Here is a 13,550-nt window from a genome sequence, read left to right as displayed (position 1 = left end):
AATGAAAGTTGGAAAGTTTAGAGTAGTGAATGTGCTGCTTGTATAGCCGTATATATTTACTGTCCTCTGAAAATAACTCAGCATATAGCTATTATTGTCAAAATATCTGGCAACAAAAGTGAGTACACCCTAAGTGATAATAGCTGTACGTTGTTTAACCATGCAAAGCCACATGTCGTATTCATCATTTTCATGTTTTTGTCTGCTTGACAGACCATAGAAATTTGTGTATCTTGTATTAGAGCAGTTCAAATTTGTGCTTTGAGTACAATTCTCTCATATTGACCACTGGATGTTCAACATGGCACCTCATGGCAAAGAACTCTCTGAGGATTTGAGAATTAGAATTGTTGCTCTCCACAAAGATGGCCTAAGCTATAAGAAGATTGGTAACACCCTGAAACTGAGTTACAGTAACAGGCCAGGGTCATACAGAGGTTTTTCAAGACGGGGTGACTCGGGGTCCACACAGAACAGGCCTCGCAAGGGTCAATCAAAGAAGTTGAGTCCTCGTGCTGTGCGTCCGGTGCAGAAGCTGGCTTCAAAAAACACGCATGATTCCTGCCGGCATTGCTTTAGTGGTTGCAGAAGCGGAAGGTCAGCTTGTCAGTGCTCAGACCATACACCGCACACAGCAACAAGTCGGTTTGCATAGCCGTCGTCCCAGAAGGACGCCTCTTCACAAGAAAGCCCGCAAACAGTTTGCTGAAAGCAACCTGTCCAAGAGCATGAATCACTGGAACCATGTCCTGTGGCCTGATGAGACTAAGATAAACTTGTTTGGCTCAGATGGTGTCCAGCATGTGTGGCGACCTGGTAAGGAGTTGTGTCTTGCCTACAGTCGAGCATGGTGGTGGTAGCATCATGGTCTGGGGCTGCATGAGTGCTGCTGGTACCGGGGAGCTGCGCTTCATTGAGGGAAACATGGATTCCAACATGTACTGTGACATTCTCAAGCAGAACATGATGCCCTCCCTTCAGAAACTGGGCCGAACGGCATGATAACGACCCCAAACACACCGCCAAGATGACAACTGCCTTGCTGAGGAAGCTGAAGGCGATGGAGTGGCCAAGTATGTCTCCAGACCTGAACCCTATTGAGCACCTGTGGGGCGTCCTCAAGCGAAAGGTGGAGAAGTGCCATGTGTCTAACATCCGGCAGCTCCGTGATGTCATTATGGAGGAGTGGAAGAGGATCCCAGCAACAACCTGTGCAGCTCTGGTGAACATAAGGCAGTGCTAGATAACAGTGGTGCTCACACAAAATATTGACACTTTGAACACAGTTTTGAAATGTTCACTTAGGGTGTACTCACTTTTGTTGCCAGCTATTTTGACATTAATGGCTGTGTGTTGTTGAGTTATTTTCAGAGGACAGTAAATATATACTGCTATACAAGCAGCACATTCACTACTTTAAAATATATCCAACTTTCATTTTTATAGTATTGTCCCTTGAGAAGATATACTTAAAATGTTTGCTGAAATGCGAGGGGTGTACTCACTTTTGTGAGATACTGTATATATATATATCTCCAAATTGCAGACCTCAATTCTCATTGAGTGAAAATCTAAAGTGTAATGCTTTATTCACCCACAAGAGGGCTGTATTTTACCATCAGTCGTGTGAAATCCACAATGCATCATAATAATCTTCATTATTATATTGCTATTTGTGTATATGTGTAAAAAACATGCTTTGCTTTATAAATGTATCTAGTTTTACCATCCAGAACATTTTTTTTGTTTCTATGATCTTTGCTACATTAAATATTTTATGAGAGAACTGTTGTTTTATGTGGATGTAGGCTACTTTAAGATCCTATTTATTTATAATTTGATCAACAACAAGATTTTCAGATAAAAATCATATGAATATATGTGAATATGCCTCTGTATCTTCACTAGTTCTTTTGAACTGGTTATACAGTATAACAAAGAGAGTTTTAGCCTTTAATTTAACCTAAAATTTAAGTTTGACTGAAAATATTACTTTTTATTTATTTTTTACTTCGTCGGATTGACACTTGGTGCCTTTTGTGGCACTTGCTATGTGAACACACACACAATTGTGGACTTGATTGGAAAAGGTCAAATGGTCCTAAAAAGTAATCACACACAGAGTCGCACTCAAAAATTACCGCCCTAGAAATGAATGGGGGGCGGCGGGGGCTTTTTTGGGGCACAATCTACCGATCAGCCATGATGCAGGAAAAAAGCACACAGCAATGAAGGGGTTAATAAAAAAAATTAGAAAAGGGATCTGCACTTAGGGCAAAGGCTCTCCAACTGTTAATTTCAACAGAGGCCACAAAAAGACGGGCAAAAAGGTGCTATAAAGTGTGAAGAGTTAAATGTTTTCTAGTTCTACGCTTCATCAGGCCATATAATTGCAGATACACACCTGCGTCCATTTAAAGTGCACATTATTGTTTGTGTGGTAACTTGTGTGAGCTTATTTCGTCCATTTGATTGAAAGACCTGAAAAAACCCATACATTTGCATAGACCCCTCCCTCGAAGAAATCAGGACAGAAGTGGTTGAAAGTGGACAAAAGAGATGGATTACAACACCAGGTGTAAACGGGAATGTTTCTTCCTCATCTACTTCTGATCCTATTGACCAAAAGCCATCTTAATACCAAGTGTAAACAGGGCATATGATTGGTCAAAAATCTGTGTAGTCCAGGATGTCATCAATATTTTTTCTCTTTTCCCAGGAGAGAAAAAGCGTAAATTTTTGATAAATCTATATCTGTATATATCTAAACTTCATGTTTAGTACACTAACATATACGGTGGATGACTTTAAAGATAACACACATGATCTAAACTAAAGGATACAAATTCATTTTGACAACATAGGGTCATATACGTTTCATGCATAATAATAATAAAGAATAAGCAAAATGCTGTTTAAAATAGTTTTAGATGCATATAGAATGTAGTAGTAGGACTTCGTCAACTACCAGACTATAGAATCTCATTATAATTCTTCAGGCTGCCAGAATCTCTCAGCATTAATACAAGTGCCCCTGCAAGCAAGACTGTAGCACCCTCTCATTCATCCATCCCTCCCTTTAATTGCCTTCCATTCCTCTCAATCCCTCTGTCCATTCTTTCATTTCCCCTCGTTTCTTTCAGCTCTGCTGAGTTAGACTATCAAGCCACGCAAATGTGCTTTCTCTCTCTCTCTCTCTCCTCCCTCTGTAAACTCACAGCGAGAGATCACCGCCTACTTAGTGCACTCTCAGCAGGCTGAAGATTAACACTTGGTCAGTGTGTAGATATGTGTGTATTTCTGCCCTGTGTCTATATGAATGTATATGAGGTTAGGTGTGTCTCAGCAAAGTGTGTGTGCATAAATTCAAGCCTGTGTATGTGTATGGGGTGGTGATTACATTGCTCTTACTGTGCTTGTTGAAGGATAATTCAGCATAAAGGTGACCTTTTGTTTGCCAGCCCTCTATAAACTCACATACCCATAGACTAAACATGTAATACGCATGTGCACGCCGTCAGCGTTTTCACAGGTTTATATATATATATATATATATATATATATATATATCATTATTTTATTTTTTCTCTTCAAGGCTTGCACCTAAGTTAATAACTAATGGTCTTTGCAAGGGAAGTGAATCGATCAAAACTAACTTTAGCTGGACAATAACTTTATTCTAAACTTTAATTTCCTATTATCACTGTAAAGCTGCTTTGAAACAGTCCATATTGTTAAAAGCGCTATATGAATGAAGGTGATTATAAACCCCTCTAACCCCTCTAGAACGCAGTTACTTTATGAACAAGAACATAAAATATAATTCTGTTTTGTAGTGCTGGTCCCGATTAATCGCATTCGCATCCATAATAAACGTTTGTGTTTACATAATATAAGTGTGTGTACGGTGTATAATTATTTTGTATAAATACATCTATATATTTAAGAAATAGTTGCATGTATATACTGTTTATATATTTATACATACATTTTTCTTAAATATATACATGCATGTGTGTGTATTTATATATACAAAATAATTATACACAGTACACACACACACACATGTAAACACAAACTTGTATTTATTTTTTATTATATAGATCGTGATTAATCATTTCACAGCACTAATATTTAGTTATCACATAACTAAAGGGTAATTATATATCCTCACAGGTGGCTCCTCCGGCCTTTCTTTTATTAAATAACAACTAAAGATCAGGGATGAATAATTAATGACTGACATATGGAGAGAGCAGATTCAAAGGGAGCTCCAAATGTCACCGGATATCTCTGGTCCTAAAGTTCACAGTGGTTCATGTCATCAATTTCAGCTCTACTCTGTTGTTTTAGAGTATTTAAAGTGAATAGAGGAATGCAGAGGACTGTGGGGAGGGCAACAAAAGTGACATACTGTACATGCTGTATAAGGTGTCATTATGGGCAAGTATGCAAAAGCACTACAGATAAGATCAGATGGATGGATGGATAGATAGATTACAAAAAGCTATTCAGTCAAAAGCAGTGAGTAATTTCCTTGTCTTTTGTTGTTTGATTAACATTAAAAACACAACAGGGATATTAGGCTGATGTCACTTTAAGACATAACACATTGATTCGTTGAATACAATTATTCTGTGGTGAATTAAATACTACAGAAAAAAATTAAATCTTAAAAAAAAAAGTTAATTCTATGTAAGTACCCAATTTAAGCTTGTATAAATTAAAGCGTAAATATCAACGTTATAATATTAAGGAAAACCTACTCAACTTTCTGATACTGGTGTTCCCATCATGCACTGGGGTATGAATAATTAATAAGGTTGCATTTTCACTGTTTTCCAGGGCTGAATCCGGATCGCCCTCTATACCCTCAAATAGGGCATTATTTGAAGGGACAGCCATTTGTAGTAGTGTCCGAAACCATGGTGGACGTTATTGAGTGTACTCATTCTATCCCACATTGCACTGTAATAACGAGTGTGTGTCTGACTGTCTGAATTCGCTTACTGGTTTTCATTCACCTCTTCAAGTGAACCGTATTGGTGGACTAACGTAGGGAATAGTGATTGAGGGTTTAGGAGGCGATTTCGGATTCAGCCCAGCTGTATTTACACTGTTGTTATTAGGTTTAGTAAATTGCTGTTTTGTGACATCTGGAGGTCAATTTCTACTCAAAATGACACGTTCATACTGTGAATGATCCAATGAATGTTATCGTTGTTGTGTAGGCCTATTGTGTACTGCGTATCAAGTATTGAGGGCTCTGTGTTTTTCGGTGATACCAGATTACTTATTATGTAGATATGTTGTCTACACATAGGCCTATCTATTGTATTATTCACATAGATGTTTGCACTTTAAAAGCATGGCTTAATTCAGTGTTATGGTGTTTAAGTAAAATGTACTTGAAACAGAGTATTGCAAAGTGAACTAAGTAGAATTTACCTGGCCAAGTTGAAGTTACTTATTTTCTTGGTTAATTTGACTTAACTTAGTTGAGTACATTTGACTTAATTCCATATGTGAAATTTACTTAAAAATATGCGTGCAAAAACTTGCAGTTTAGAAAGAGTGATCGTTTTGGCCATGTTTTTTTGATCATCGTTGTCGTAACATATTGGGAAGCCATAATGTGTATCCATCGACAGAAACATACATTACCGGAACTCTGTCTGTCTGTTTTACGCGATGGATGGATAGATAGATAGATAGATAGATAGATAGATAGATAGATAGATAGATAGATAGATAGATAGATAGATAGATAGAATGAGAAAGATAGACAGAGATAGATGGATGGATGAACGGATAGAAAAAACTATAGATCAACTGTACGACTTTTGATTCTGATTCAGAAGAGAGCGTTTACTTTAACCCCGCCCCCTCTGCTATACACCACTACAGTTCGTCTGTCAGTGGTTCAGTAACAGTTCTCTGCTGTCAGCTCTGAGTGCGGATCTCTGTGCGTTTGGTGGTCAATCTTTCCCCCTCTCCTGTCGGCGGATTAAAGGATTATGCCGCAGCACAATTGCTATTTTTTTCTATATTTTGATCAGATGCCGGGATAATATGCTCGACAGCTTAAAACTTAATCAAGTTTTGTGAGAGGCGCGGTAAATAAAGCAACGCTAGAGGATTTGGGGAGCGCGTAATGTCGCTCAACGCCACCTGTTTTTCTGTCCTGTCGTGAACCATGAGCATTGCTGTACTACAAACACACCGTCTGTGACTGTGCAAGGGAAAGAGACAATAACTGCCCGATGGCGCATTTGTTTGTGCCCAACACTGAAAGCGTGATTTCTGTAGTTTGCGCTTTTACATGTTTGGAGAGTTGGTTTATGTTGGAGCGCTTTCTGTGACAGGACATCAGTGATTTGGTGTCTAAACTACGGAGAAGATTCTTAAAGATTAAAAACAAGAAGACTTTAAATATTTAAATATTCTGAAGATTAAACAAGAGTCTGAAGATTCCAAAGAGTCTAAAGATTCTGAAAGATTTTAAACGTGCGCAAGACTAAACTCCAAGAACGCGTTCAAGAGGCGTTCAATAAATAACTGACACCAACGATGAAAATATATTACTAATGTAAACATATCAACCCCAACTAGTATATCCAGCAGTTTCATGTTTTGACAAGGATTAACACATGCGCGTCTAAATATTACTTTGCGCTTAAAGTGTTCAGTGCTGCTGTTTTTGCGCTTTCCACACACGGATCTGTTACTTTAAACAGGTCACATCGCACGTGCTGACACTTTCGGCTTCGGATCCGAAGGCACAATTTAAGTTCAAAACGTATAAATATCGAATTGGATATTGATGGCATCCACGGAGGGGATCAGGACCTTGGAGAGAGTTTGGAGAAGCTTGACTCTCCTTTACGCACTGCTAATCTTTCTCCCCTGGCCGTGTGCGGTTGCAGGCAAGAAGAAACTGTACATCGGAGCTCTGTTTCCCATGAGTGGAGGATGGCCCGGTGGCCAAGCGTGTCTCCCCGCAGCGCAGATGGCTTTAGACCTCGTGAACAACCGCAGCGACATTCTGCCGGACTACGAGCTGGAGCTCATTCATTACGACAGCATGGTAAGAACTGGTCAAAACTTTACATTTACAATGTCCATATAACATATAAGTTTTCCTGATATTTACATATATTTAAATATTAAGTAGCCTATATGTTTTTCCATAGTTTTGCTCAACATTTAATCATATAATTGCATTACAAATTGCAGCTGACATGAGTTTCTCATAGTTTCAAATAATCAGCATATATATATATATATTATGTAATTAATATATAATTTTAAAATAATGTTTTTTTTTTTTTTTTCTTAATGGGTTTTGCTTTTAGATATAATTCATTTAAATTGAACTGTCCCAGCATATGTATTGGTAGTGTTTTTGGTTTTGCATGACAATGAAATTGGCTTTACCACCATACACTTGTGAACATATTATACAATAGCATACAAGTAAGTTACTGAATACTTTCAGAAATATTCTAATATATTTCATGTCAAAATTAGATAAAGTCCTTATACTTCCAATCTCCTAATTTCCCAGTGTCATTTTAGCTAGTTTAATTGCATTTGATTAGAAATAGTGTTTTTCAACCACAATGAATGAATATTTTTTCAAGGGTTTTTGCCGAGTACTTTAGGAACTAGAAACATCATTGCCCTGAGTGTGTTAATGTATTCAAATATTTCATGTTCGAGGACTTGAAACAGAGATAAGTACCAGATGTTAATTTAAGATGGCATGAAATTATCAGTGTTTAGCAGGTGCTTTGTTAATGTTGTGGCACTGATTGTATCTTGAGATTCAGGAGTTGGTATCGAATTGACATTGCAGTTGTTGGTACATTAATATTTCACAACTCGCTGCACTTGGCTGTTATCAACAGCCTGTAAGGCTTCAGCTGCATCAAGTAATTTGGCTTCCTAAAAATACTCCCAAATTCATGCACCAAGAACGCTTATGCCTTTAGCATTGCAGAGTTTTCAAAAAGAACACCCTCAAAATTGTATTCCTTAGTGCATTTTGTTTATTTATTTTTGAATAGGATTTTTTTTTGTGCAATATGCATTAAAAGAAAAATGTTCTGACTTTTGTCAAAAGTTGGTTTCAGTTCTGTCAGCATCTGAAAGCGCATTGAAATATGTCATCAGTGTTGGTTTGATAGCTAAAATGTCTGATAGTAAATATGTGCAAGAGTGTGCAATTGTGATGTATCTCTTATCACTGCCAATGAATACATAGCACTTTCAGAAGTTCAAAGCGGGTTTTTAGTTTAGTTTTCTCAGAGTGGTTCTGAACACCCCATAGGTGAGGAAACGGTTAAAGAGTGTTCTAACTGGACAGAGATGTGTTGTACCATGGTTGTGATTGGTGAACCACACTCTGCATTGAAATCGCACTCAATATAGAGGAAAAATCAGGGAGAGGAGGGTTGGCATGGCAACAGCCACCAGTGAAACCACAGTTCAAACAAACTTGCATCCCTGTAGATCTCGTAAGGATAAGGAGGTTCTTCTACAGGGTCTTGTGTATCTGCAGTACCTGTCTGACCGCGCACAAATGAGAGGTTCTTACAGATGAATCATAACATTCTGTAAGGTTTCAAGATAGTCATCGTCTTCCCAGTTAGTTCACTAAACCTCCTGCTGGCTTAAGAATCCGCATCCACCTGCGATTCTTGAGTCGAATTTGACCCACATTGAAAAGCATTAAAAACTCTTAGGAATTAATGATTGGGATACAATGGGTGTATTAAATAATAATAATAAAAAAAATTATATTCATTGAGTTACACATTTTGTGTGGAAAAGAGATAATTGCATTTTAAGGGCCATTTACACACCTTTTTAAACAAAAAAAAAACGACCTCTGTTTTGGCCGTTCATTTACACAATGCGTTTTGGAGGCCTGAAAATGCAAACTTTTGAAAATAGGTTCTAAAGTGCAAAGTTGTGAAAACAATACCGTTATCATCTCTGTTTAAACTACCAAACGTGAATTTGTGAAAACAATGACGTCGTGCATATTATGTGTTCAGTCTATAGGCATCGTCAGTGAATCATCTAAGTGACATCGCCACATACAGCATTTTTAGTCATTTTCGCAGATCCATTTCAATGGGTATTGTTTTGATAACGTTGTTGTCTGTCTCCACGCGAAAAAGGAAATTGGCTTTCATTTTTTGGAACATATTTGTTGTGTAAATGTACACTTAAAGGTGCAATAAGGCCCTGTGTCCACCAAAGCGTTTTTTCACGTGGCTGGTGTATTTTTCCAGTTGTTTTCAATGGGAGCGCTGCGTTTTTAAAACGGCAAGAGCGTAACGAGGTGCTGAGCTTGCGCTTCGCCGCTTTTTACCGGTCGCCGAGAGTTGAAGAATGTTCAACTTTGGGTAAAACATAGCACTCATCACTGTCACTTTTTACCCAGCTGTCCAGTCACAGTAGAGGAGGGGCGGGACATCTGTCATCTGACATGATAGGAGAGAGAGTGAGCAATCAGCAGTAGGGGGCGTGTCCACTCATGATGGGGTAGGAGAGAGAGTGAGCCAATCAGCAGTAGGGGGCGTGTCCACTCATGATGGGGTAGGAGAGAGAGTGAGCCAATCAGCAGTAGGGGGCGTGTCCACTCATGATAGTGAGGAGAGAGAGTGAGCCAATCAGCAGTAGGGGGCGTATCCACTGATGATGGGGTAGGAGAGAGAGTGAGCCAATCAGTAGTAGGGGGCGTGTCCACTCATGATGGGGTAGGAAAGAGAGTGAGCCAATCAGCAGTAGGGGGCGTGTCCACTCATGATGGGGTAGGAGAGAGAGTGAGCCAATCAGTAGTAGGGGATGTGTCCACTCATGATGGGGTAGGAGAGAGAGTGAGCCAATCAGAAGTAGGGGGCGTGTCCACTCATGATGGGGTAGGAGAGAGAGTGAGCCAATCAGCAGTAGGGGGCGTGTCCACTCATGATGGGGTAGGAGAGAGAGTGAGCCAATCAGCAGTAGGGGGCGTGTCCACTCATGATAGTGAGGAGAGAGAGTGAGCCAATCAGCAGTAGGGGGCGTATCCACTGATGATGGGGTAGGAGAGAGAGTGAGCCAATCAGTAGTAGGGGGCGTGTCCACTCATGATGGGGTAGGAAAGAGAGTGAGCCAATCAGCAGTAGGGGATGTGTCCACTAATGATGGGGTAGGAGAGAGAGTGAGCCAATCAGTAGTAGGGGGCATGTCCACTCATGATGGGGTAGGAGAGAGAGTGAGCAATCAGCAGTAGGGGGCGTGTCCACTCATGATGGGGTAGGAGAGATAGTGAGCCAATCAGCAGTAGGGGCATGTCGACTCATGATGGTGAGGAGAGAGATTGAGCAATCAGCAGTAGGGGGTGTGTCCACTGATGATGGGGTAGGAGAGAGAGTGAGCCAATCAGCAGTAGGGGGCGTGTCCACTCATGATGGTGAGGAGAGAGAGTGAGCTAATCACCAGTAGGGGGCGTGTCCACTCATGATGGGAGAGGAGACAGAGTAAGCCAATCAGTAGTAGGGGGCGTGTCCACTCATGATGGTGAAGGGAGAGAGTGAGCCAATCAGCAGTAAGGGGTGTGTCCACTCATGATGGGGGAGGGTAGAGAGTGAGCCAATCAGCAGTAGGGGGTGTGTCCACTCATGATGGGGGAGGAGAGAGTGAGGCAATCAGCAGTAGGGGGTGTGCCCACTCATGATGGTGAGGAGAGAGTGTGAGCCAATCAGCACTAGGGGGGCGTGTCCACTTATGATGGGGGAGGAGAGAGAGTGAGCAAGAGGGAGATTTGAAGAAAGACTGTAGAAAGAGAGATGGCTGAGAGACATTACAAAAGAGAAAAGGTCAGACGAATATCCCTGGAAAAAGAAGGGTTATGATCAGGCAAGAACTTTAGGACCCGCGTTAATATTATAAAAGCTTTCCAGTGCTGGAGAGACCGAAGCAGGAAGGCCTGAAAATGGATGCAGGGGTTGAGTTGTTTCTGATCTATACTTGTGTAGCATTGCCATGTTTCAGAGTTCAAGATATGCTGTTGTTGTAATGTTAGCTATAGGGACAGGATAGTTTTGAGTGTCATTGTTTGTCTGGAGCTGCTGTGCTGCTGGTGACTAAAAACAAACTATTGCTTGTATATACTCTTGTGTACACTGCCTGTTAATTTTCTGATCCTCCTTGTTGTTCGTTCGTCATCTTCGCTTTATTTTACATAAAGCATTATTTTGCTTTGCTTCAGCTATGATAAAGAGACATCCACTCTTGCATGGTATGTTTGTACATTTGGCGGGGGGAGCAATATTTTTCTTTAAATATGGGTTCATATATAAAGAAAAAGATGGAGCCCTTTTTAAAAGAAATAAATTAAATAATTTTGTAAAAACGGTTTTTATCTTTAAATGACATGTAATGATTGTATTAAAAAAAAGTGTTTTTTTACCAACACAAAAAAAGACCGGAACAATAGAAAGACAATAGAAAGGTTAAATTGTTTTTCCATTTAATAACAAAATAGCTGTAGTCGTCATATTTCATTGGCCTATAATCCTTTAGCTAATACTTTTATCCAAAGTGACTTTCAAATGAGAAAAATCGCAACCAATTTATCATACGGAGCCAGCTATATTAGCAGTACTGCAATAATCATGATTTAATTCACCTTAGTTCATGATTTAATGAAAATTATGTCTACAATTCCTGATATTATTAACGGCTTTCTAGAAATGTCACCATATGGCCCATGATGTATGAAGTCTCTGTTTTAATTTAGCATGCAGGTGAAAAAGTAGAAAAATGCAATATTCGGAATGGCAGAGTGTGACTTGGTATAAATGTCATGTGCTGGTATGCCGTGGAGATGGAAGAGCAGGTGTGAAGTGCTCAGACTTGTTGACATTTAAACCGGCAGATATTTTGAGCATTTCCTCTTGATTGGTGAGCACTTCATACCTGGATGAGATACTAATCAAAATTGCTTTTGGGTGTCAGAAATGTAATTACAAAGGGAGAAAATCAAATTTGATGTGGGTTTTGCATTTAATTATTGTTCAAAGAATCTCAGGCATGTTTGGGGCATTTGTTTAATCTCTCTCAAATAGCCAATTATCACGCAGAGCAATGTTTGCATAGAAACATGAAAGTCACCTCAAAATTCCAATTTCATTTGACATTTGATAAATATTTATTTCATAAATTAGTGTTATTGTAACCCCTGCCATGCTCTGGCTGCAGAACACAGATAATTTTTTTTCTAATCCATTTTATTCCCCTTTCTTTTTTAAAATGGCACTTTTAGGAAATTATCCACAGGAGATTTGCGTTTTAATTAATTGAGACCAACTAGATTTGAACTTCTTATGAAGAAAATGTGAGTCATGCAAAACTTGCTGACATGATGCTACGGTGTTGTGGGTGGTTATTTGGTGGTCGCTAGGGTATTGGGATTGGTTGCTAGGTGGTTGCTTATTGGCACAAGTCAAATGAACCCACCGCCAAGTTTCTATGATATTTTAGATATGGCGTGGGTCCTTTCTTCAATTTGCTTAATATATAATATATATATTTTTACATTTTATCATCTGCCAGGCAAAAATTGTAAGTCTGATCACTTAGGCAAGTAATATCAAACCTCTCCCTAATATTTTGAGGTATCATTTACTTTATATCCATAATGCAAACAGCATGGAATTACACAACAAATGTAGTATTAGTGTTAGGGGTTTGTTTAGTATGAACAATAGTTATGCTTACATTAGCACACACTACTAATAATTACTTTTGTCACTATAATTAGAATGATAGAAAATTGCAAATTTTATGATAAAAAGTTAAAAACTGCATTTGGCTTTTGATTCATTGCTATGATACTGGTTACAAAGAAAGAGCTTTTCACAGGCGCTGATGCTACAAGTTGTGGTCCATCGTGTGTGTGTGTGTATGAGATATTTAAGATATTTACAGGGACCCCCTTGCACAGATACACTCAACCTCTCCAGACGGTTGCCATGGTTATATCAAAGCTCAGCCTGCAAACTTTGATCAATTATTAACCGTGATAGAGCGAGACCGAGGTAGAGAGAGAGAGAGAGAGAGAGAGAGAGACTGATGCTCTGATGAGACACTTGTGTTTTCCCTGTTTTAATTGGCATCTGTTGTATCCAGATTGTAACGAGAAGGATTTCCATATCCAAATGCATGCTTTATTCATTCTCATCAGGGTTCAGGGATGCAGAATCACAGTTTAGAAACAACATATCAACACTTGCAAGTTAATATAAGGCAGAACAGCAGATAAAGACTCATTCACAGTCTGAGTCACAGGAGGATGTGTTTTGCTTTGTTGGAATGAGACATTTAGCATTTGAATCTGTATAGTAAACAAAGTCGAAGCTACCGATCTGGCTTGCGCTGTATGCCATGATCTCTTTATTTTTATGCACACTCTGCTTGCCTTCACCAAATATCATGACTCCATTAAAAGACTTGTAAGTTTTATTTTATTAGTCAGATAGTTCTTGCCATGAAGA

General features: G+C 39.2%; 1 protein-coding gene across 2 annotated transcripts in view; it reads left to right on the top strand.

The window, feature by feature from the left end:
* The window catches only part of gabbr1a (gamma-aminobutyric acid (GABA) B receptor, 1a), a 65,210-nt gene that overhangs the window by 9,704 nt on the left and 41,956 nt on the right, over positions 1 to 13,550 (top strand). For both annotated transcript variants that reach the window (XM_084418822.1, XM_084418823.1), the window contains one exon: positions 6,927 to 7,087. In XM_084418822.1, coding sequence (XP_084274948.1) covers positions 6,927 to 7,087 — 161 coding nt within the window. The remainder of the gene's footprint in view (positions 1 to 6,926; positions 7,088 to 13,550) is intronic.

The sequence above is a fragment of the Rutilus rutilus genome (genome assembly GCF_951802725.1).
Source record: "Rutilus rutilus genome assembly, chromosome: 9".
NCBI classification, from domain to species: domain Eukaryota; kingdom Metazoa; phylum Chordata; class Actinopteri; order Cypriniformes; family Leuciscidae; genus Rutilus; species Rutilus rutilus.
Note: the sequence above shows the minus strand (reverse complement) of the source record. Positions and strands in the feature narration are given on the sequence as shown.